The 25,980-nt window shown below is 44.9% G+C and overlaps 1 protein-coding gene across 1 annotated transcript in view; it reads left to right on the top strand.

Moving 5' to 3' along the window:
* Positions 1-25,980, top strand: part of NEGR1 (neuronal growth regulator 1) — a 293,449-nt gene that overhangs the window by 204,420 nt on the left and 63,049 nt on the right. The window contains exon 5 of the mRNA XM_080407034.1: positions 24,096-24,216. Within this exon, the coding sequence (XP_080263160.1) occupies positions 24,096-24,216 (121 nt within the window). The remainder of the gene's footprint in view (positions 1-24,095; positions 24,217-25,980) is intronic.

Raw genomic sequence — 25,980 nt, forward strand, 5'->3', positions numbered from 1 at the left:
TGCTCCTCCCGCACCCCGCTGGTGGCATGTGACTGCTCCGTGCAGGGGTGCTGTGCCCATCTGCCAGGTGCCTCCACCCCGAGTCCAGTCCCACTCAGTTCCTCAGTGCACATCACTGAAGCGGTGTCTGACACCGAACCCTCCCGTAGCCTTCCAGGGATCCTGTAATTTCCCCAAATGCCTGTCTCCTCTCCCACCTGCAGTGCTCACAATAGACAATACTCTTGGAAGTACCGTGTGTGGCTTATACTTCAGCTCCTGCTCTTGCACCCTTACAGTCTGCTGGGGCACGGGCAGCAGTGTGCGGCAGCAGCATCGCTTCATCCCAGAGCCCCAGCAGTCTCCGTGTCATCGCAGTGTTCCTCCACCATGTCTCGTACAGCAGCGTCCTGACACGCAGTCTCCGGCACACAGAACGATGACGGTGCAGCACTACATTTGCATGAATATGATCACTTAACTGCTGCTTCCAACAATTTTTTAATACTGTTTCACTGTTATGAAAAGGAATGTTCTTTACTGCAGACCTGATAACTGTAGAATAAATCAAGGTTTTATTGTGCCCAGTTAATAGAATGTATCAATGAGCCCTGAGCGGTTACAGTGGATATAAGCATAATTTTGAATATGGATATTCATCGCACATAGTGGTTGTTCAGTCATCCAAGCATGTACAAGAAAATTACCAGGTTTAAATTACTTTCTGGATTTCAAGTTTCTTGGCTGGGCAACTTTCAACCATACATAAACAACCAGATTGCTATCTGCGTTGCGGCATATATTATAACTCTAATGACTTTACGGGGGGTGGGGTGGTGGTGGGGTGTCTTTAGTGCTTCATGTCGTATAATCTATGTTTTCTACTTAATTTATGTCTGTCCACCATAATTTCCCCTTTAAAAATGGTGGCCTGAAAGACTGTGGTGCATTTGTCTGCCTGACTTCTGAGAGGGGATGGGGGGGAGGGGGGTGGGGAGAGAAAAAAAAATTGAAGCTGCTGATTTATGAAGAAGGAATACTATACCAAATCAAGGTAAAATAGATAAGATATAATCCAATTTCATTTCACAAGTAAATCTTATTAGCATTTTCCATTACATTTTATAAAGCAAATACTGATTTATAGATGACAACATTGAACCCCACTTTGAACGAGCTAGTGTCTGGATTAGCAAGACTTTAATATCTCATCTGAAGGCTGCTCTGAAACTGTCCATGTGGTACTGTAGCTTTGCTGACTCTCTTCTAGTTTATTAGTGCCACACACACATGTATCTGTATATATATTAAAGGCAGCTGCTAAATGTGAGAATCTCCAGAAGTGCTGAGGCCATGCTGTGATGATGAAGAATGGGATGTGTGCCTCATGAAACTGGCATTTATTTTAATTTATGAAAAATTGTCAGCTACCAAATTAAATGGCAAATGTAGAGTTTTAAAGTGGAGCTGTACTGCAGTATTCCTTTTTTCAGACTCTATACACCGAGGGTCTGGTTTTCTATAAGTGTATCTCGCCCAGGTCTGTCAAAACTGGATTTGCAGGTGTTACTGAATTAAGATTCTTTGGCTTTGGAGAGGGAAAAAAGCATTCAGTTGAAATTAAAAAGACAATAATTTGATTTCAGTCTTTGTGAACCCCATCATGCTGCAAATTGAAGGCCAGGTTCATCGGTGCCTACCAGGGAGGTGAAAATTACAGTTCCTGTGCTGAGGAAGCCCAGCTGGCACTGGGAAACACTGGTGGGGTCTGTTCCTGCTGGGGCGGTGGCATTGGCTGTCTTGGGGTCTTCCTGCAGCACAGGAGGGAGGCCAGGTCCTCGCTTCCGAGCCAGGACTCCCAAGCAGTTTTTCTGGCATGTGGCTTTGAAGGAAAGGCTGTCTAGTGCAGCCTGGGCTCAGCCTGCAGCAGTTGGCCTGCCTCCGGTGTGCCACAGTCTAAGAGAAGGAGGCTCACCTGCCAAATTTCTAGACAGCAACTACAAGGAATCTAACATATTTCGAGTTACCTTTATGTACCGAGCCATGTCTGCTTGCAACAGCATCTCTTTGTAGAGCTGTTTTCAATTAGATCTTGAAAATATTGAAAAAGGAAAATGGAAGCGAACAGACCAATATGATAGGAACTGTATTAACCTTGGAAGCGGAGCCCCCGGATCGGTGTTGCCAATCGATGTTCGCCCAGTCCCTCCCTAAGGTGTCTCCAGTGATGGCAGCTCCATGGGCAATGTACTCTACTCCAGTCGCAGCCCCTAACGGGATGTTTTTCACAGTCCTGATGTGAACCTGCTGTGCACAACTACAAGCCCATTCCTCACCTGGCCTCTGAGGAGTGGAGCACAGGTCAGTCTTGCCGTCCCATCTCTTGGGAGGCAGCAGACGTGCGCTCACCGTGTTTGCCTCCTTATGTTTGCCAGCCCAGACTTATCTCTTCGTTATTCTCAGACCGTGTTTTCTACAGGATTGGCTGAATGTTTCTTTTCTATAGATCAGTGCGTGCTAGGGAAGGGCTTTCTCGAGTAAGGTATTTAAAACTTGAGCTAACATGCCAGCTGAGCTGTTGGATAGCCAAGGATGTGGAAGGATTACTTTTGATGTCTGTTCATATATCTGGCTGCGTGACTTGCTCTCCCTGTGACAGCAGGACACTTCAGAGGGGTTTTACCCCTGGCAGCCCTGGTCACTCCGCCAAACAGCTGCCTTCTCACTGTATTCATCCAGATGATGAATCCTAAGTGTTGAACTGATTCCTGCCGGGTTTCATGCAGTTTTCAGGCCACTTACTCAATTCATCAGGGTTATTTCAGGCTTCTTATCTCTGGAAATGGTATTTCTGACCCCCCCCAGCAGTGGCAGGGCCAGGAGCGACCCCGGTGAGCACAGCCTGCCAGGCAGCAGCGCGCCGGTGACGGGAACTTTCAGCCCAGCCGCTTGTGCCTGGCCGCTGTGGGCAGATGCTGCGGTTACTGTGGCACCCGCTGCTGTGCCCTGCTACGGGCAGAGCTGATGACCTGATCCAATCCGTTCTCAACAAACGTGTTGGCAATGGCTCATCTTTTTGTTACCTTTAGCTTCCTTCGCATCTCTGATCACTTGAACAGTGTTTTGGTGGAGATTGGAGACAAATGCACTGGCTTGTAATTCCCTGGTGCACTCCTTTTCCGAAAGACATTCGTGAAGGCTGTTAGGCACTTGCCCCCACTTCAGAAATAATATTGTAGTTCTGCATTTGCTTCATCCAGCTCTTGAATATATTTTTTAAGTTTATTAGGCCAATTGGGTTTCTATTAGTTTATTCAACTAGTCACCACATTACGCTTTCCTTGTGTCTTAGATTGAAATCTGAAGCAATTAATTGTGGTCACTGAATTCATCAAATTCTGTGCTTGGAATGATTCTGGCTCCTTTACCCTTTCCTTTTTGTGCATGTGTTTCATGTTCTTCAGTAAATCATCTAAGTGGGTTTTTGTTTGGGGTTTTGGTGGAATTTTTTCCCCCTCTTCTTTCATCAAGTTTTCCTCTGCCTCCGGACTCTGTCTGCATGCTTGGAGCATCACCTGGGTCATGCTGGTCCTGCTTAAGCCCAGAGCAGTGGGACTCTGGACTCCGCCTGCCCTCCCAGGCTCCAGCATCCAAGTCCTGCTACTGGTTTTCAGCCAGAGCAGTGTCAGTCCTGTGGGTTTGGGTTTCCAAGGAGCAGTGAACCTGTTACAAAAGCTGTCTGCTATACAGCCCTTGTGCCCCCCTCCTGCTGTGATGGTTTGATAAGATATTTTATGCTGTGGGTTGGGTGGGTTTTTTTTGGAGGAGGAATGTGTGAGTTTCTTGTATGAATTTTAAGTAAAGTGTTTGTTTTTTGCTTGGACAGGTTAGGGTTTTTGCAGAACAGCTTATCTCATTAGCATTTCTTAGAAGTCTGCCTTACTGTTGCTATGGCGCTTTGCATAATGTTATGCATAATACTCTGATTTTACTTTGAAATCAGACATACTGTACAAGCCACTCTAACCTAATTATATCTGTAACCTTACACCTACCGGGGAAAAGCATTATAGGATTTCAGTGTTTGTTGGGGCTCCCAATACCTGGACACATCATTGTGACTTTATTTCCCCAGAAAGTGTCCGGCTATGAACTGTTGCTGACCCACAAAAAACATTTCCTTGGCAAGGTTTTTTATTTTGGATTCAGTGAAGAAAATATCTCTCAATCAAGATAAATGCATTACTAAACAAAAACGCAAGGCTATATATTTTCCAAAGGTCTCGGTCCTCCTCTGCTTTGGTACCAAGTATAAAATCGCTCAGAGCAATTGACAGTTTTAATTTCCACTTTCTTCTAATATGAGAGAGGGGAGGAGGGGGGATTCTGTTTAAGCATAATTAAATAGCTCTTATTATTTCAATTTTTAATAGCTACAGATGTGCAGATTTATATTGATATCCCTGACTAAATTTAGGACTTGGGAGTTATGGTCAGCATTGGCTTTAGGAGAGCAGGACTCTTTTTGTTGGAGAAACCAGTGAGTCTGCATAGATGTGTTTTGATCCACAAGTGCAATTTTAAAAAAAAAAAAATATATTTTTTTAAACCAACATGAAGAGTGTATTGGACAGTTGTGTGTGTTTGTGTGAGTCTTTGTTATTGAAGCATTGTTTGTTTGTTAGCTAGCCCGAGAAGGAACACCCTTGTCTGTTGTACCCAGGGTTTACAGTGATGACTGCAGTGCCAAGGGTGCTGTATCTCACACCCTTAGAGGACCTGAAACTTAATCACGAATGTTTCCTCTCAGTGAGCATGCTTCCATCCAGTTACAAAGTTTTTTCTTTTAAACCAGCTAAAACCAGTTCTCTGAAAGAACAAAACTGTGAGGTGGTTACTGCTTTTCTTTACATTGTCATCTATATCAAGTAAATTCAGAAATGTCAACTCTTCAAACAGAATTGCACCCACATGAGATGAAGTCATATGTTCATATTTGACCGTGGAACAGAAAGGCCTTCTCTTGGTGTTGCAGTGGTTGATATTATCCATCTGGCTGAGTTTCACACATTTAAAATGGCATCATGTAGGTCAGTCTCTCTTTAATCAAGAAGTATTTCCCAATATTGTAATGAGGGAGAGCAATGTGCAGGTACTGAGCGGCCGCAGCTCCCACCGCCGGCTTTGAGCGGTACACGTTGCAGAGCCTTGGAAGGCTGCACTGCGTAATACCCTTCTGAAGGATCACAGTTACGCTCTGCAAAGCTAAAAGCACTCCAGAGTGTGGTTTCACTGGCTTCTGTGAAACATGTTTTCCTAAATTCTCAGGTTACCACTCAAAAATGTGATTTTTGGCTTCTTAGTCACACTGGGGACTCCTGGAAATCTGACTACCGGCTCATACGTGACTCTGTTAATGGATCAGTGGAGTTTATTGCAGTGTGAGCTTTCCAGAACGTGCCCCTGCTCTGTGCAAGCCTTCTTGGTGTGGGCCGTGGGGGTGAGGGTAGAGCTGGTGCACAGCACCGACCTGCATGGTGGGGCAGTCTGCAAGCATGAGGGACGAGCCTGGCCAGACATAAGCTGGGTCCAAACCATGACTTCAGCCTGCCCCATTCGCAGCAATTATTCTGGTTTCTTTGGGAAGGAGGCTGTGAGGAGTGGCCCCTTCTCATTTTGTCCCACATGCCACAGCCGTGGGTAATCAATGGTGTCCTCCCTTCACATTCTTTGTCTGAAAACCGTGGCAAAAGATCAAAGTTAGTGCTGTGCTAGCCCTCTGAACTGTGGCAACAGTGCTGCTCCATGATGTGCCAGTGGGGGACCGTGCAGTGACTTCTTGAAGGATGTGTGGGCAGGTCAGCAGTGATGCGGGTTTGGAGGTTCATGTATTAGTCCATCAAGACCATCTCTTGGCTCTTTTCCTTTATTCTTAAATATTAAACTTAATTCGGGGGGGGGGGGGCGGGAAACAAATCAGATTCTTTGTGTTGTACGGATATTCTAGTGCAGTAGTTACAACTTTTACATCTGAGCTACTATTTCATTAAAAAGACATAGGAAGGCCTTCAGAGGAACGATGGAGAAGGACGTTTTTCCTGCAGCACATAATACGCAGCCGAGAGCAGAGAAATAACAGCGTAATTAGTTTCTATATCGGTGGGTCAAATATATAAGAATACAAAGCCACCCACTCTAGCTACAGGAGATTAGATCCTAGCACAGCGGAGATGAAAACTTTGATCATGGTTTAAGTAAATAATAGCAGAGCTTGTCTTTGTGTCCAGCCATCCGGACAAGGAGCTGCTAGCAAATTATTTTAGGTGAAACTAGTGCAAATAAGAACAGGATTTTGTCGGTTTGTGGAGGTGGATTTTGCATAAGATAAAGATCTTTGAAGAAGTCTCTGTAAAATGGAGCTTTTGATCATGCACAATGTAATCCGTTAGGATTTTCTTATTTTGGGGGCTTTCTTCATTCTGTTTGGTCAACATTAGGACTAAATCCTTATTTACTTGATTTGCAAGCTAATCTCATCACCGAGATCATTTGTATGAGTTATATGATGTCCTATCTCATAGTAACACTTGCTGAAAAACAACTTATACCAGTTCAATAAAAACTGGTCATGTATTTAAAACCACCTCAATTGGTGTGGTGGGGAAGGGATGTAGGTGACTTGAAGAAAATATATTTCTCCTCACTGGTGGGGAAAGAAGTGTCTTATGAAAATAATGTTTGTCATTTTATGTCCTTCAGGTATTTTTATTAACATTTCAGAAGTCAGATTAAAATAATACAGTTCAAGTTTCTGACTCAAGCACAGTTTGGCTCCTAAATTAACATTGATTTCTTTCTGCGGTGTAATAGTTTACTATTAGGTGCTGCAAACTGCTGCGCAGTTACTGTGTATTTGAGAAAAACATTGCTCATATTGAAACATGTCAAAACTGATTATAATGTTCCTTCATGTAGATGGCATTCTGCTGCCACAGCACATAATCAAGGGCTTCAGCAACATGAAACGAGGTCTTGTATTTGAAGAAGTTGGAGTATTAGTGCTCAAGCTATTTCTTCAACTAATAAGGAGGACATTTTTCATCTTAAAGAAAATCTCTACTTTGCTTTGCCAAGTGATTTTTTTTTTTTTTTTTTTTTTTTTTTGGGGGGGGGATGGGGGGGAGTAGTGGGCTGCACCCTGTGTGTGCCAGTGGTGTGGTGCAGATGTGTAAGGACAGCAGCCTGTCAAGTGGGTTGTCTCTTCTCTCCATAAAGGTCTCAGGCTGACCAGTGAGATATGAGGCTGCGGGACAAGGATGCAGTGGGGGAGGAGATGATGCTCCAGCCTAACACCAGCGTTGCTGCTGCAATGGCCCAGCTTTTGGCTGCAAAGGCAAATTAAGAGTTTAAGACACCAAAAAACACCTCGGGTTCTTCCTTTACTGTGTGACGAGTGTCTCCAACACCAATCTGTGAACCACTTTGAGGAGGTGGGGAGCTCTTAACACATGTGTGCACAAATCCTTTCTCAAGGGCTGTTCCCTTGGGAAGCGGTGTGTCTGACCTAGCTATTAAAAGATTGTTTCTGTTATTCAAATCTCAATGTTATTGTTTCAGAAGCCTATGGGTGCTGATTATTTGTCGCTTCTGCGGTAGTTAATTCTGAGGGCTGCCGTGATTACCCATTTGAAAGTAATCTCTGTTCCTCATCCCCAGAAAAAAAAAAAAAAGTCCTTGAAATAAAAATAACTGTACTAAATTTGCACATATTTACACACTGCCAGTAGTTACAGGTCTGCATATTGTGTAATTATGGTATACAAGTAAATATAGTTCATTATGTTTATGCATGTCTGGGAGACTGTGTTGTTACAAATAATGGAGCACCCATGACTTGCTCTCCTAATATTGGTGAAAAATATTGTCAGCAATATATTGTTGATAGTTGTTGCAAAGAGACAGTGTAAAGGCTTCCAGTCACTGCTGCTGAAAGTGTAGGCACCAGCTCATGAGTTAATGGACACAAAAAAATAATGTGGGTTTTCTTCTATAGCTTTTGTGTACTTTTCCACTTGTGCTGTCATTGAAAAGTCAAAATAAGGTCACAGTAAGATTCTGGACACCTCTGTGCATTCATCTCTGGTGAAGCTGCTTTTCTTGCAGCTCTTCTCGCTGGGGCTGGGTTCCCAGGGTGCAGCACTGGCTCCCTGCAGGGTCCATGGGGGGCTCCATGTAGTCTGCAGAGGTGGGATGTTAACCCCCTCAAACCTGATGGGATGCGAAGCAGGGGAATGGTGGTAGTGGCTGAGGAAAAACACTGCTGGGGAGCCAGCCCTGCTGGAGGGAACGCTTTCTCCCAACTCTGAACCACAGCTAGCTCTTCAGCCTCCAGGTGATCCCACTTTAAATACCAGCTAAAATATGGTTCAGGAAAATTGAAGTCTTAATAGGAGATGACTCACCTCTAAAGAGCTTATGCATTTCAAGAAGCAATTTGAAGTATACGGCAGGCTGTGTAAGACTCCAAACTAGAGCCAAAATTAATGGAGAGCTCTTCAGCTTCCAGGAGCGTTCACTTGCCCAGATTGCTCTTCAGCAAAAACAATTACTTAAAATAGTTCTCGTAATAGTCAACACATTGTAAAGCAATATTTCTCTTTGTAATTGTAGTATTCCTTCTTGCTGTTGGTCTATGACTTAGCCTTCCCTGTCTCTTGCAGGCATGGTGCCTTTGAGGTGGTAGTCTAAAGGGGTTTGGAGTGCAGCTGGTGACACCAGCTGGGGTCATGAAAAGCCAAGTCTGAACAGTGTGCCAGTCTTGCAAAGCTCTCCATCCCTTGATTTCTTTTTTTTTTCCCCTCCAGCAGCAGGCATTGCTGCTTTGAAATTGTTCTGCAAAAGAAATCTCTTTAGCATAACTTGCGAGTGCACGGGTACGGCTGTGACGCTGCGCAGCGATGGTCCCCATCGGCTCCTACCCTGACTACGCTCAGCATTTCAGTACAACATCCAGTCCCTGATAAGACCGTAATGATATTGTTACAACTTGTTTGTCCCCTAGTGAGATTGCTAAATTAGGTTTTAATAACTTCTGCAGTTTGGCTGGTATTAGCGAGTGTGTGTAGGCACTAGATCTGAGCTAGGGGAGCTTTGAGAAGCAATATTTCTGCTTTTATAGTTTAAAACAAAGCAGCGCTGTTGACACAGAAGAAAGGAAAAATTGCCAGCATCATTCTTCAGGCATTATAATTCATAAAGCTGGTTGTCTACGTATTTTCTGCCTCTTCTCAAATAAAACCAAACTATTTTGAGGCTGCTGTGACCTTGTTTGGACCTTAGAGTTGTAAAGCAAGCACAAGCATTGGCAATGAAAGCCCTGATGTTTCGCGGGTGCAGCAGCACTCGGTGCCACTTCCCGACCACCAGCAGCGCGATGGACCCCGTTGTTTGAGTTGCTTTGATACCTGTCACACATTGCACGCAAAGATCGTGATAGTGCATTTAGAAGTGAATTTTTCTGAATTTGTGCACTGAATCCTTTCAGTACAGAAATTGCTAGCTCCAGCATATCTTGAACAAAAATCTGTTTAATATCAAATGTGTCAAAATTCAGGTGCTCACCACTTCTGCACCTGGTATTGGTAATGGCAAAAGAGAATCTCAAGAAAAAGAGAAGATCAGGAATTATCTTCCAATGCACCAATTAAACATTTAAGTGGGGAAATCCCAGTATTCCAGACGTCTCATGTAAAGCCAGGTCTGCATCCAAGCATTGGCTTGCCATCTATTGCCTCTTCTTGAGAAATGCGTGACGTTCTTTGGAAATGAGCAATTGTAACAAGAATATTAAATGATTGCCAGGGAGAAACTGCGAAGCCCTGGATGTTTCTGGTGTTTGCACATGGCTTTCGTTTTTTGGCTTTGGTCTTCCTCAGCACAGCATCATGTTCATTGGCTTTTAGCTGTTGCAATACCACAACTGAGGAGGATGAAATTACTTTAGATGGACAATCTTACAAATAAATCTGAGGGGGGAGAAAGAGACCCCTGAGATGCATTTCCTTCAATACAGTACCTCCTCCACCCAGCCAGCTCCTGTCCTGTGGAGCTGCTGATTGAAACCATTGACACAGAGCATGCAAGACAGAAGTAAAACGTAACTTACAGTAAACAGATTCTCTTTTGAATTAATATGGATATATCTACTCCAGCAGAGCCACTCCTTGGGCTAGCAGGAGGTCTGGAAAGCCCCTGTCAGAGTTGTACTGAGTTTTATTTCTGTAATTTTATTTCTAAACTCTGTTTTCAATTACACAAACTTTTCCTGAGAGTGTTTGCATGCAGTTGGTATTTCTGTGGCTTATTGCTTTTTGCTAGAAAATCCACTTTGGACTTGACTCTGCATGCATGTGTACTTGTCACCCATCGGTATAGATTGTCCTGTTTCTATCAGCTTACATCTGCCACAGATTACGGGGGAGGGGGGAAAAACCAAAAACCCTTTATGTAAACTTCACTTCTTTTTAATATAGAGCAATGGCTTCTAGACCTTTTATGGATCTTTCTCATTCTTCATGAGATACATATGTATATCAGCTATAACACACTGTCAGTGAACAGTGGTTTTCAATCAAAAAGACTGTCAGTAAAGCTGATTCACTAACAAGAAAGCTGTCAAGCTGTGACAGCTGCTGTCTTTGCAACCCCAAACAATCTGTTCGGTGCTAACTCTGACTTATGCTTCCATTTATTATACAGTAGTAATGAGTTCTGTCCTTAGAAATATCGTTTTGGTGAGTTCACCTAGCTACTTTGTTATGTATGTAGAATATATCAAACTGGATCCAAGGTGTATGTGGTAAGCTTTCTGCAAAGAAGTTCTGCTTCTGTGTTTTGAATTATTTTTTTTTTTTTATTTCCAAATCCACTTTCAGTACTTTAATGCATTTTTGTAGTTAAATGTGAACCTGGAGATGTCATCACTATTGTAAGCTGAGAAGAGTATAATTTCTTTTTTTCCCCCTTGTGTTGAAAAATGGCATATAACCTCAAACACAATGCTAGTGCCTACAGAAAGGAGTAAAGGAATTTGCCGTTATAGGAACCGTTCTGATGCTTAATAATCCCAGGATCTTGGGGACCACAAAAATGCAGCCCTTAGGAGGAAAAGAGGAGTCGGACTGATGCTGCTGTCCAGATGCAGAAGCCTGTATTCGGATTGTCAACCTGTTCTTTTAAAATAGAGAAGGAGCACCTTGACAGCCTCCTTTAGCCAGGGGTCCTCAAACTATGGTCCGTGGGCCAGATACGGCCCCCCAGGGTCCTCAGTCCGGCCCCCGGTATTTACAGACACACATCCCCTCGCCGGGGGTTGGGGGGGGGGGGGAAACCAAGCAGCCGCAGATGACCTCCTGCCACTTCATCTGCATGCCGGCCCAGTGGTTAAAAAGTTTGAGGACCCCTGCCTTAAGCATTCTCTTCCAGCAATAGCTTACCAGACCTAAATCCCCTTGCTTCAGTTTTGGTTGATTATTGCTTGCCTGGCCCATAAAGGAGATGGGGAAGAGCAGATTCCTTTTTTCATTCTCTCTTTGCATATTTAGTGGTGCAATGTATCCCTCAGAAATAGTCTTTTCCGGCTTTGCTAATCCCAATTCCTTTTGCTTTTCTGAACTTCTGGTACTTCAGCTGAGACCACGCTAATGCCCCATAAAGCAGGTGCTTTATCACCACAGCAGATAGAGAACAGTCTTCTGCAAGCCAATTGTTGTCTCAAGTCATCAGATGAGGATAATAAACTTCATCAAAAACCCACATAAAGCAAACTATGATGAAACTGTTATTTCTGAGACTCCAGAGAGGTCCTGGGAACAGAGGCTCTGGGTGCCTGTTGTTCAGAGGGAACTGGCAGTCCCCTGGCATGTCTCCAGTCCCCAGAAAAGTGCTGGAGCTGTAACAAGATGTGTTCGTACCTGGGAGACAACCTGAGGAGAATAACAGCTCCCGTGGATTCATCAACAGCAAATCACGTTGTCTCGCTAATTCCCATTATCACGGAGAAGGCAGGAGATGTCATGTGTTGACATTTGTAAGCTTTTGACATGTGGCGCTTACAGGTGCGAGTGTGAGAAACATGGATGAGAAAAGATGTCCAGGGGGAGGGTGCAAAACTATTGAGAGAGCTGTCACCGAGGGGCTTCCCGCCAAGCAAGGGGGGCATGGGTCCCCAGGGCTTGTTCTGAGTCCAGCCGTCAGGGTTTGGTGGGTGTCAGTGCTGTGTTTTCAGGGAGGGCCAAGCCGTGGCAGGGGTACGGGACAGCACTGCCACAAGCGGTTCGGTGGCCTGGGCACCCCACAGGCGTGGTGCTGAGCGGCGGTAACTCCTTCCTTTAACACCAGTAACGCGTACGCAGCATTGGTTCTCTTGCCCTTGATGTCTCGTGCCTGCCTTATCCGCTGCTGGCTCACTGGACGTGCTCTGGTGAGACTCGAGCAGGTCTCTCGCTCCAACTCTGACCTACTCTGAGGTGTCTTGCATTTTTGTTCCAAACTTTCTTTCCTTGGAAAACTACCAGGTTGGTTTAATTCACTTTCTCCTCAGCTTTACTGCCAAAAGATCTACTTGGTAATTCCTGGAATTTGTTGAAGTCCATTGCTTTTATCTTCCTTAGAGGCAGAGAAATAACAAAGTAAATGCACTCATGTTTGTTCACGCCCAGGCTCCTGTCCAACTCTTCCTTCTGGATTGGCATCAGATGTATGAAAGCACCACCCTTCCTCCTTCTCATTCCTTGGTATCACTCTGGGATGCTGATACTCATTTTCCCCCTTTAACCTCCATGCACACGTTTGAATAAATTGCTGAGATAAAGGACCCACAACAGAGTGTGAGGGCATATTAATTGTGCAGAAGCTTTTCCAGCAGGAACCGCCGAGGGAGGGAGGTTTGCTGATGCGAGTGCTTGGAGCGGCAGCTGAGGACCCAGCCCCGGTAGAGTGCCCGGCTCCCCGGTGCAGGCAGGCACAACGGTGCAGCATCCCTCTCGCTCCCTACAGCTGCCTGACAGGAGGGTGCAGGCAGGTGGGGTCGGTCTCTCCTCCCAGATAACAAATGATAGGACAAGAGGCAATGGCTTCAAGTTGCACCGGGGGGGAGGTTTAGATTGGGTAATAGGAAAAATTTCTTCATGGGCAGCCCAGGGAGGTGGTGGAGCCACCACCCCTGGAGATGTTTAAAAGACACGTGCAGGGACATGGGTTAGCGGTGGCCTTGGCAGTGCTGGGTTAACGGTTGGACTCAATGATCTTAAAGGTCTTTCTCAAGCTCAGTGTATCTGTGGTTCTATCCTTTTTCCCCCCACGCCCTGCCATGTTGGTGTTCCTGTCCCATTTCCCAACGTCCCTTTCCCAAGCTACCTCCGGTCCTCCGGCATGACCCAGAGATGTACATTTGCTCCTGTACATAGAGCACTGCAGTACTTAACAGCAAGCTTGCAGGGAGTGAAATATCTTTACCTTTCCCACTACTTCAGCCTCACAGCTGTTACTTGAGGAGCTGCTGCCCGGCCTTTCAGTGCAAAGCTCCCCACCACTGGGCTTTTCTCTCTCCCTGCGCTGGGGCTGTGTAGTCCCTCTCACCATGCGGAGAAATGTAACTTAAAGAGTGAATGCAAAAGGGAAATGAAAATTACACCAGTGTGCGTGCCACATGGGAAAAGCTAACCCCAGCTGTTCCTGAAACGCCTTCTCCTGGGGGAGATGCTCCCTTAAATTTCAGAGGGATGCCCTTCACCTTCAGTCAACCACAAGTGCTGCCTGGGGGACTTCATCAGGGGTGTCATGCTCCGTTATACGTTGCTGAGGCTCTGCAACACTCTGCTCAGGCTCTGCCACCTCTCTAGCAGGAGACCTGCACCCCACTAAATCCACTCGTCCCCCCTCATCACCCAGTGCCTGTCAGTGCCACAGTGCCCCAGTGTCACCTACATCCTGGCAAAGATGCTTCCCCCCTCTGCAGCAGGCGCAGTGCCAGGGCTCAGAAGCTGTGCCTCAGTCCCCCTGTGTGCACCCTGAAAGTCTGAAACCTTTTCCAAAGAGATCACCTTCATGTATTTCAAAAAAGAAGATCAGCTATTCTTCCGGGTCCTGTCAATACCATATTTTATGCCATGAGACACAAAAGTTTGTTCTTTTGACTCAGGTAATTACAGATGCTTGGCTGCTCTTTGCTGATGAGGAAGTGTTGATGACAACTTTTCCTACAAATTACAGCAGTAAGAGGAACAACATATAAAAAGAGGGATTATTTGACAAGAGCTGTCTTTGTTATACTTGTGTTCTTTCAAGTTGTAGGGCTTTCTACTTTTGTTTTGAAACCTGTGTAGATCTCTATTCTTGCAGATCTTTCTGGGCCTCGCTCAAAGCCCACTGAAGTCAACATAAAGACTTTGACTTCAGTTAAATTTGAATCAAGCTGCACTGGCCAATGAAAGATTAAAACTAACTCCAGCATATCAAACGCCACCAAACACTGAACACTTGCATCCCCGTTTATGTTTTGTGCATCTGTTCTTTCTAAATTACCAACAAGTCTTGTATGCAAATGCAGGGTTTGTGTCATGTATGTTCGTCAGGGTTTCAACTACTCTCACGGAAAGGGCATGTGGGATGCCGCTGGGCTAATGCAGATGTGAGGTGCTCCTGACCCTGCGCTCCAGCTGCTCTGATGGACGTTATGAGGTCCCTGACCATGGGGAACATACAGAGCTGACTGGTTTGTTCACATTCTGAATTCCTATATGGTGGCAGGACTTGTATCAAACAGCACGTAGCCATTCACAAAAAGATGGAGAGTCATGCTGGCTGGGCTGGGTGGCAGGGTGGCATCACCCTGCTAACAGTGTAGGGGCTGTTTCCACCCAGCTCTGCATCCAAAGGGGTTTTGATGTGACACTGTCAATGCTCAGGCACAAATATTTGTGTAGGAACTGTGTGGAACCCAGGTGGCCTGGCCCGGGGATGGGGAGCAGGTGCTGGTGCTCCTGGAGCTGCCCCGCCTCAGGGGCTGTCACCAGCCACACGAGCAGCTCTAGAAAAAGGGTTTGTCTTCCCACGCTGGAGCAACTCCTTTAACAGGGGATAAAAATACATTTACGGAGCTACCCTAAAGGAGATATGATTAGAAAGCTTCTTTGCTAGAGAATAAAAGGATTAAATAAATGAAGAGTGAGATAAAGCCTGATGGATGGAAAAACAAAGCAGTCGTTCCACCTGTGCGCTAACTTGAATTTTCTTATGTAGCTCCCTCGAGGTCTTTGTTTGCTTTGCTGGTTCTGGAAGGTTTTGTTCAGTTTCTTCCTCTTCTTTCTTGTCACTCAAATACTTGTAAGGCACGTTGTTAAGAATTCCTGTCTGCTGGCCAATTACTTATTAAGTATTATTTTGTGTGGCTGACTTTTATTTTTTCTTCTCCCACATAACAATTACTTGTGGATTTTAACCTTTCCTCTCGACACTGGGAGGTTTTATATTCAAAACCATGAATTGCACGGCAGCCAGTGGTTTTGACGGTCTGTTATAATGCAATCCATTAGGCAGAGCTGAGGGAGGTGCATGTCTCAGAAGACTCAGATGCACCCTGCAACATGCCAAATTACATGCAGGGAATGCTTGAGAATCCGCTTGTTTTCTGACAGCGAGCGCAAGGCATTTACACAATTGGTTAATTAATCAACACTTCAAGTATACTGTTTTTTAAAGTTAAACCCTGAATGGGAAAGGGAAAAGCAGAAAAGAGATTCTGGGTTGCATCTAGAAATGCAGGAGCTGAATTCTTACTGATACCTTGTACGTTGGCATGTAAATTTATGTATATGTACATATCAAGATCCCACTGAATTCATGACTTATCAAAAAGTCATCAAGAAAAGATGGAAAAAACAGCTTACTAGTTTCTTAGCCCAGTGGTTGTTAAAGGTATGTCTCTCAAATGTTGCCACACACCAGAAGTTTCTGATATGAAGAGGCATTTATTAAATCACTCCATTAATTTGGGAATAGGTAGGACTGATGCTCTGAATAAATCAGAAAAATTAAATAATCTAGACTATTAGGAGACCATCTTAATTCTAGAAAGTGCGGGTAATACTGTTTCACTTGCAAAGATTTCTTACTTTATTGGTAAATCACTATGTGTGTGCATATATATAAATGAATATATTTGTATATTGCTCCTATCTGCTTTTCTGGAGCAGAAAACAGATCTCAGGAAACCTCTTCTCTTACCTGAAAGCCTTTGTCTTGACACGCTGGAGAGCAATTTCACTAACAAAAGACTGTGTTAGGACGCTAGATTAAAATCTGATGAAAACTGGAAAAATAAAAGACTTTTTTGACATTTACAATTAATGCCACAAAAATGTTAGTTTAATCAGACAATACGGTTAATAACAAAGGTGAAATTGGAAGTTGCCAGCCCTGAATGCTAGTGTAAAAGTTAATAAATTCAGCTCATAATCATTACGCACATGCTAGTTATAATAATTTACTGTCCATACCAAATCTTTATAAGCATTGTAATTAAATATAAAATGCACATTAGAATTATAATGAGTAATTAGGGCAACATAACTAATGTGCATGAAAGTCCCGAAGCTCATTAAAATGTTAAAAGATGAAACCTGTTCTAGCCGGAGTTTTTTTGCACGCTTTCTGGGCCTGTCTGAATGCCAGTGTATTGCACTCATTGTTTTAACTGTTCCTTTAGACATTTAAAAGCAAAATGAAAATATTTGGGTAGGAAACCAGATTCAGCAGTACTTTGCGTCGTTTCTGGATGGAACACAAGTTGTAAAATTTGGTTTCCCAGCACAAACGTCTGACTCATGCGAACATGTTGCTGATATCAGATGAGCAGAAACTGAGCAGAAAGTAATTATAGAGCTCTTTTAGTGCAGGAGGGGGAGATGAAGATGATAGTTTTCACGTCTTTCTCATTAACACGCTGGGAGAGAGTTGGAGTGCAGTGAGTACTCAGCACCATCACACGAGACATTAATGGGGGTATTTATTGGAACTTGAATTGTTTCACTAAAATTAAAGGTGATGTGTGCACACTGGAGTGTGCGTATGCACTTGAGGTGGTGCTCATCTACCCTGAAATCCCTGACTTGTCCCCCCGAGGCTCACACACCAAGCCGAGAGAGTTGTCTGATGAACTCCTGCCACATTTGGTGTCAGGATGGGAATAACTCAGCTGTCACATCAGCCTTCTTGCTGGCGCTATTGTGCTCCTGTCCTGCGTGGTGCCTTTTTCCTCTTACACCTAATTAAGGAGGAAAGCAGGTGCCTGTACTTTTCCCATGCTCTTTCAGCAATAGCTGATGTACCCTGGACGCGTGGCAGAGCTTGGTGGTGCAGAGGCACATCGGGGGTTCCTGGGTGAGCCCTGCACAGCTCCCACAGCGCGACACCAACCCTGCGGCGCCATCGTGCATCCCTTCCTGGCATATGGCAAGTCCAGTTCTCCTCCCTCGCATGCTTCCCATGTCACCTTCCTCTGCTGGGGATACATAAATATATATTTTGGGTCAAGAACAGCTTTACCTCCTGAGCAGTTTTGTGTAGGGACAAAAGTGAAAGGGCATTGGTAAAACTCCAATTAAGCAGAGTCTCTCAGCACCCACTCACAAAAGCCTTTCCCAGTAAAGCAGTTTACACATACTTCAGAAAATAATATCGAGTAAGTTCCAGTAATTTATTTTCAAGTCAGAAATGAAGCATTTATTTTAAGTGCTCCTCTCCATAGGGATGAACTGTGGGAGAGGACTAGGGAGAGTAAACCTACAAATACGAGTCACCAAAGCCTGATACTGCTGACAGATATATGTATAATGATAATTTTTTTCTTTCTTTTCTTTATATAACTATTTTTTTAGGAGAGATAAAAATGACAAATACATTTAAAATTATTACACTTACACAAGGTTTTCTTGTTAGCATCACTGTTTTACTTTACCGCAGCATCTTCTGTCAGCCCTCTACCTTTCCTCGTACAGCCTCCCCTGGGGAGCTCCCTGTGTCCGGCACCCCCGGCTTCCCTCACGCAAGGGCTCCGCTGCCTCCTGATGCTCTCGATCTCTGAGACAAAGTGTTATCTCCTTGCGTTCTTGTGTGTTTGTTGTAACTGTTATTTGTAACGAAGTGCTCTGCATGCGCTCTGGAGCACATCTGTGTGTTTGCAATGCAGCTGGGGTCCCTTCCCGTGTCCCTGGGGAAGAGGTAAGCCTGGTGAACCCCTGGCTGTGGAGCTGGAGGGAAGGCTTGCTGCAGCCTTGCCTGCCCTGCGCCTCCCTTCGGCCTCAGATTCTGTTGCGTTGCGTCTTTAACCGAAATTTCTCTTACTTTGCCAACTGTAATTACTTTTATTTAAAACTTATTAAAGCTGCTTTTGCTTTTTACCTTTTTAAACTTTCATTAGGTCGTTAAGCCTGCGTCCATCTGTATTTATCCCTTGCCTTCCACTGCGCGCTCAGGGCTTTCGCTAGCATCTGTTTGATCCATCAGCTGAGCAGAGCAGGATTGCATCAGTGATGATACCGAACGATTTTCTCTAATAGTTTAAGTCATCATTATTGAGCTCCTGGATGAATACATTTTCCTAGGTGGCCAATACTTGCTATTGATTTCCTAAGCAGCTGTACAAACCCGAGAGCAGCCGCCTGTGCCTGGGGCGGTGAATGGTGGGTGACGGGGGGCATTACCTGCTGCAGCACAGGCAGCGATGCTGGTGGCTCTGGGAGGAGCATTCCTCACGGTCCCACAGGAGGCATCTCATTGCCATTGGGATTGAGCAGGGTTTAAATCATCCCCCTCAGTAATTCAAGAGGGTCAGATCAGTCCCTCAGTGGGGAGGGGAGCCTGCTGTGAGCCCCCTTCTACTGTCCATAACACCCTGTAAAAGGGTGTTGGCAGAGGGTTGACAGGTCTGTGGTGATAGAAGAGAAAATAAAGCAAGCTGTGAAGAGCTGCAGGAGGATCTAATGCAGCAGAGATGATCAGGCAAGGGTGATCTGTGCCACTGAGCCCTGTTGTGAAGGGTGGGAATGGGTGGGGGAACCGTCACCATGTCTGTTTCAGGTATTTTTCTAAGTTCTTGAGGTGCTACTTGGGTGGGAAAATCCTGTTGTTTATTGTAAGGTCTCCCAAACACCTGCCCATCAGCCCTGGCTGGAGGTAGGATATTGTTATCCTCCATCCCTCTCTTCACCTAGATGGTTTGACTGATCCTGTGCATCCCCGATGCACTGGGAAGCTCTGGGGTTGGAGAAGATCGTTCACCAAAAAACCAATATATATTGGATAACAGTGAGGGCAGAATTGAACTAAACCTTCTGAGCACTTGTTAACGTAATATATTGAGCTTTCCTCTTGCTAAATTATAGGTATTTAGCTCAATACAGTATTCCTTCTGACTGCTATAACCTCAAAATCTTTTACATAGGAGAAAACACAGGCAGCTCCAGCAGCATGACTGACAGAAATAAGATCAAAACATGAATTTCTTGTAAAAAAAAAAGTCTTTGCTGACTACATGGAAAAATATTTAAAAATATATGAAATAGTGGAGGCCCAAGAATCTCTTCCCATGTCTCTTTCCAAAAGAAACCTCAGCCACAAGAACAGCAGGTGTTGAGGTGTGTGATCTCATCCGGAGGTACTTGGTCTTCCACACTGCTGGAAGCGGAGGGGCCGGGGTGGATTTGGGGCTCAGCACGTTACTAATCAGCGTGCCAGAAATCTGCCTGCATTGCATCGTTTGTCTCTATACTGTGAACAAGAAAATAAACTGACAATGAAAAATCTAAGAGAATGGTGACTGAGCTGTCTTCAGCTTGTGTTTTTATACCAGTATTAACTGGGGATTTCCTAGAGCAAAGAATATTGATTTTGATGTTTATTCTGAACAAACAGAAGCTGAAATCCTTCTGAAAGGGAGAGCCAAGAAAACTTCCTTTTCAGAATTTTCCAGTATTTTCCCAAACAAAACTCTTCCTCACCAGACAGCGAAGCTGGGGATGGTGATTTGTAGCTGGGATCCAGCCAGCATCCCCTTACCAGCTGCACTGGGAGTGTGGTGCCTGGGGCCCCTGCCTGAAAACACATTGGCAAGCTGTACATTTTTATGCATCATTTAATTTAAAAATTTATTACCAGCAATGTTCTGAAGTTATTTAAAAAAAAAAAAAAACAACAAACAAAAAAAAACCAAAAAAACAAACCACAAACCAACCAAAAAAAACCCAAATGACCAAACGCAACCAAACCAAAATGATAATGTGCCAGAAACCACAACACAGCAAGTGAAAGGTGAGAAGGCCACACTGAAGAGGCATGAAGGTGGTACTTTTTAGGAAATAACTTTCTATGTGACTCAGGCCTTTGCTGGTCTTTTATTTACTCTTTCTGCTTAGCTCAAGAGAATTAAATATTGTCAGGGGAGTGTGCACACAGTGTGGTATGCTAACAAAAGACTCCTAAATTTGAAACTAATAATCCTATCTACTCTGAATTTGAAAAAAACCAAATATTTTCACTCCCTTTGCATAATGCAGAAAAATATTTGCCTCTTAGTACAAAGCTTTCCAAGGAGCTACTGTGCAGTAACGTGGAGAAGAGGCTACATGAAGTACTGTTTGCTGCTATTTAAGGGCTTGCAGACCCCGCGGAACCCGTGGGGTGCTCCCGGCTCCTTTCTTGCACAGGGCAAAACCCACCGTCACGATAAATCTTCCTGGTGTCTGTCAGCACCTGAAACACAAAACCCACAGTCACAGAAAAATCTTCTCAGCATCTTTCAGTGGTGATGGAAATACATGAGATGTCAATAGCTTAAACTCAGCTTCCAGGGGACGAAAGCTTGCCCAGTGTATGGATCCAGTGCGTTATTCCAGTACCTCTCCTAGAATTTCTTCCGGGTGTTCCCCAAAATAGATTGTATCTACTTATGCCTGCCATGTTCGGTTTATTCCAGGGGCAGCAAATCTCCATCCCTCCCTAGGGCAGGTTTCCTGGCACTTCTAGGAGACAGGCCCATGGAGCAGGCACCACTGGAGATTGTCTCAAAACATGGGAGAGCTGTGACAAAAATAAAAGGTTATCTGTGAAGGAGAAGTGTGGGGTAGCATCCACCTGCGGGTGCACAGATGTAAGGTGGGAACTGGGTTGATGCCACAGAAACCCTGGGGGGCAGTGGGGGGAAGAAACCCCTGTGAAGTCAGCAATGGCAGGATGTCATCGTGGGTAGGAGAGCACCACGTGCGAACCAAGCTGAGCAACCTCCCTGCTCCACTTGGCAGCATCTCCCCAGTGGTGCTGCATCCCGTGCCGGGCACGCGCTCAGGCAAAGTGTGGGTGAACTGGGAGGGCTTCCAGGCACTGCAGAAATCACACGTGTTTCTTGGGGAATGTGATGGCTGACATGAGGGAGAATGAGTGGAGTTTTTTAGGCGGAGTTTATTTAGGTAAGTGAAGACTGAGAGAACGAGTGAACAAGTCTTTAAATGGGTAAAAGTTTTCTTCAAAGAGAAATTTAGACTTGCTCTTCATATCACCAGGGACAAAATAATTAAAACTTCAGCAAGGTGCATACCTGCAACTGTGCAGATAAGCAAGTGCCAGCGTGTTGCCACCCAGGCAGGCTCTGGGTGTCACTGGAGCTTTGAAGCCTCAGGATGGAGGGGTCTCTTGGGGTCACCTGGGTGGGCTGACCCTGCTTTGGCTAGGCGGGTGGACCAGGTCCCCCCAGTAAACCAGAACCACAATGTCAGACAGGTATGGGGGTGACAGGGAAACAAGGTGGTATTTCTTTGAGTGCCAGGGGTCTGGGGTCAGTGTTCTGCACCTGGGAGACCCAGGACCTGCCTGCTGAGGGTGGTGTTCCCCAGGAGCTCAGCAGCACATCTGGGCCAGCCTCAAACATGCCAGCCAAGTGTGAATTAATGTTGGAGAAATGTCCCAGGAGTTCTCTTGCAGTGCTTGTGTCTTTCATACGACTTGAGGGAAGTGGTGCGAACTCTGGCAGGCCATCCCTGGTCCTAGGGTGGGTGGAAACCCTGTGTGAGAGGCAGACCTCCTCCCAGTCATCATCCAGCTTTTGGCAGCCTCCATTGACCATGTGCCCATGCAGCAGACTTCCATTTTCTTCCATCATTCTGATGATGCTTTTGTATAGTTCATCTCACACAATTTCGGCTTTTGTGTGGTTCACCGTGGACGTTTTTAGTTGTTATTCTTTCGAATGCTTCAGAAGCACAAGCTGAACTATGAGCTTCGTGGGGCTCTGAGTAGGTACTGGTACTACCTGGTGCTGTAGGAGCAAAGGGGAAATGTGACCAATTCATAGTTCTTTGTGTGATCAGTCTCTCTCCCCTCAAAGTCATTTTTTAAAAGTCTTGGTTGCACAAATTGCTTCATTTCTCAGGAAGGAGTAAGCTTTATATGTCCCTGTTATTTTTATGGAGTAACAAAAAAAAAAATATCTGATTTTATACCTATGCAGATCATGGAGAAGCAGTCATGCAAATTGGTTGTACGTTAATTATCCACTTGAAATTTTAATGTTACCAGTTGAAAGGTAATGAATTTATTGATTGGTCTGATGTAATCATTGGGGAGAGACAGTTGAAGGCAGAGTGTGTGTTTGCCAGCTATGGGAAATTGCTGCCTGCCTGCCTGGCTCGGGGTAGGATGTGAGCAATGGGCAGGAGAGAACCAGTTCTGTGGGTAACCCCCCAGAAATATCCTCACACGGTTTTGTCAAACACAGAGACTTGCACATAAGTGCTGAGAGCACGTGTTTGCTTTCCCTGGGCTGTGGCAGCTGGAATCCCGTGCAATGTCCTCCACATCTAGAACAGCATCGTCGATGGTGTTGGTGAAGGGCGGGTGTGCCATGAGATGTGCAATGGAGCTGGCCCGGCCGCGTGGGGAGCTGGGTGTCACTCTATCATTCATATATATGATGCCTCTTTAGCGTGTCTGGTTCCCGTAAAAGATTATGGTCTCTCCACGTGGCACGCTGAGCGATGGGTGAGATGGGGAAAGAAGCAGATGAGAAGCAGTCAGCGTTTCACACGAACGTAAACACCTTAAAGCAACATCTGGAAAACTGCTTGGGAAAAAATAAACAGATTTTTATTTATAAGTTCTGTGGTTTTGTTTTTATAGCATTTTTATGATGCACATAAATTATTGTTTAAAAACAGAAAATGTAAAAGAAATTCCAGGGAGAAGACAATTGTTGTTCAGCCTTTCCTTTGATAATCACTTTCCTGAGGAATTTGTTGTCTTTTATTTTCAGCTTAGGGACACCTTTCACTGGCAACTGGAAAGACTGACAATGGGTTTTTTTATCTTTATTTGTATCTGTAGTTCTAAGCTTAAAATGTTCATTGCTATTTACAATGTTTACTATTTAAAAAGAAAATATATTTACTGAAACAACTCTATATCCAGTGTAATACTGGAAAAGTCACATGTTATATGGTGTTTACGGTGGGCTCATAAGCATGAAGGTAAGTTTGTTCTTTTAATATGCAAAACAAGATCTCAAAGCTTGTCTGAGCCTGGGGGTTTCTGAGGTATTTGCAGGAGAGAAGTGGTGCTGGCCCTGCCTTCACTTTGGACCCCGCATGCTGGGTGCTGCCGTACCCCCCACCCCCAGCTGTGGGACCCCGCAGCCTCTCGGCTGGCACTGGTGGCGGGACCTCGTGTGGTTGTTTTCCAATTCTCAGGTTTTAAATACGTCTTGTACGACACGAACACAAACAGTTATACTTTATGTTGAGTAACTGAGTTTGAAAACCAGCTTTTTTTCAGTATGGGATTGATCTCTTCATGTCTCAGTTGTGTTTCTTACCCCAGATACACAGAATATATATCAGAATCTGCTGTGTGGGATAATTTTTACACTGCTGGAAGAAAACATGATTGAATGTGAATCAAGCTGGAAACCACGCACCAGGCTGAGAGTGACGTAGAGCGTGCTGAAGAGAAGCGGCGTTAAATAATCTGCATATGTAGATGCAAATATCCATTTTACAATTCTTTTTTTTCAGTTGCCCCCACAATTCAGGAACTTAAATCCAGCGGTGTGATGCTTGGAGGGAACGGACTGATACGGTGCGAAGGTGCAGGAGTTCCTGCCCCGGTCTTTGAGTGGTACAAAGGAGAGAGGAAGTAAGTAGCCGGCGCTCGCCGACCCCTCGTGATGCTGGGGATGCTGCCCACCCACAGGGGCCAGGGTGGAAGAGAGGAGGCTGCCAGGCTGGGTTTGTCCCCCGTGATGACAAGTCCAGCAGGCTGTCCTGAAATTAATGCTGGGCTTTAAACAGCGGCCGCTTGGAGGTGTTGGCTGCCAACAGCCGCGCTGCACAGCTTCTGGGGGAGTTCGGCTGTTTCCTTGTGGTCGTAGTTTCTGTGGTCAAAATCAAGGTGTAAGCAGGCTGCCCGGTGTGATAGCGGTGACTGTAATAATGAGCCTAATGTTTAAACATGCTTTGGTAATTACAGCCTTTTAAGTACCACTAAAAGGTTTTATTTTTCTGATTAAATGTATAGGTTTCCTGCTGAGGGTTTTTGGGGTGGAAAGGTTGTTTCATGAACAACACTTCCGACCCAACTTTAACGCGGGCAAATTTTCATGCAGTTGTGCTATTAGCGGTCCAGGCCAGGGGTTTACAGACTGCAGGCGTGGGCAGAAGCGCTGCAGCACAGCATCCCTGGGGGTCAGGGGAACGCGCTGTGCTCCACCCTTGCAAACTGACCACGTGCCTTGCTGTGTTGACAGTCAGCTGCACTTTCAGGTCATTAGCACTAGGTAATGATAGCAGGCATCTCGGTAGGGTCATCTTTATTTTAAAACCTAGCTCGTTAAACAGGTAGATATTTTTCTTTTTGAAAAGGGAAGTTTGTTTTACAGCTCTTAGCTCGCCTAAGAGCATTATTTCTGTTAGGTTTCTGCATTGGTGCAAAAGCAAGTGGACACTGTTCCTTGCAAACAGCTGTCTGTACACACCTTCTAGCTTCTGGAATGTCCTGGCTTCCAGGTGCTGGGTTTCTCAGCTCGAGCATCCCGTTAAGCATGGGAGTTGACATGATGATATTGGTGACCATTTTTCATAGAAAGCCATCTGTCAGCTCATCTCTCACTGGCCAGCTGCTCCCCTTCAGGATCATTAACTGCTCATCTTCCTTCATGACTTTTCAGAGCAGTCGTAACTATTGCTCTTTGACCATAGCCTAAAGCGTTCTCTAAAACAATGTAATTGATCTTTACTATATATAACAGTAAACGTTCTGCTTCTGTTAGCAAAATTCACCTGCATCCTCTTTCCAAAGATGCAGGTCACATTGTACCCATGTTGGGTGGAGTCGCAGCAGAAGGGTGTTTTATGTAGCTATTGCAGCGCATGTTTTAGCGCTCTGGATTCAATTAGCTGTTTCCAGTGTGATAATCACCTTTCTATTTATAACATTGACCAAATCCTTTCCTCCTGAGCACGTTCAGTGCCACGGCAGCAGCAGGGAAGACTAAGCAGAGCATTTCAGGACACCAAAGTTGTGCCTTCTGTTTTCTGTTTCAGTTGTTGTATCACCCGAGGCTGGCTATAATCAGCACGAAATGTACCGACCTGTTGTGTCTTACTGCTCAAATATGATGTTAAATCTAATGGTCCATCCTTTATCCTTAAACTGTTGTTGGCAGATACACTAGACATACATGACTACAAAGGTACTGGGGTTCTCTGAACCTCCACCACTTGCAGGAAAGAGGAAAATACGTCCAAATGTTTTTTTTTCCTCCAGTATATCCCATTTACCTCGGGATGATGGAAAGCCATCACAGAATGAGGATCATTGTTTTAATGCAAAGTTGAGAAGCTCTCACAGGTAGTCCAGAGTAGAGTCTACATTATCCTGCAGATAATTTGCAGATATACT

Source organism: Falco punctatus (genome assembly GCF_963210335.1).
Source record: "Falco punctatus genome assembly, chromosome: 11".
NCBI lineage: Eukaryota > Metazoa > Chordata > Aves > Falconiformes > Falconidae > Falco > Falco punctatus.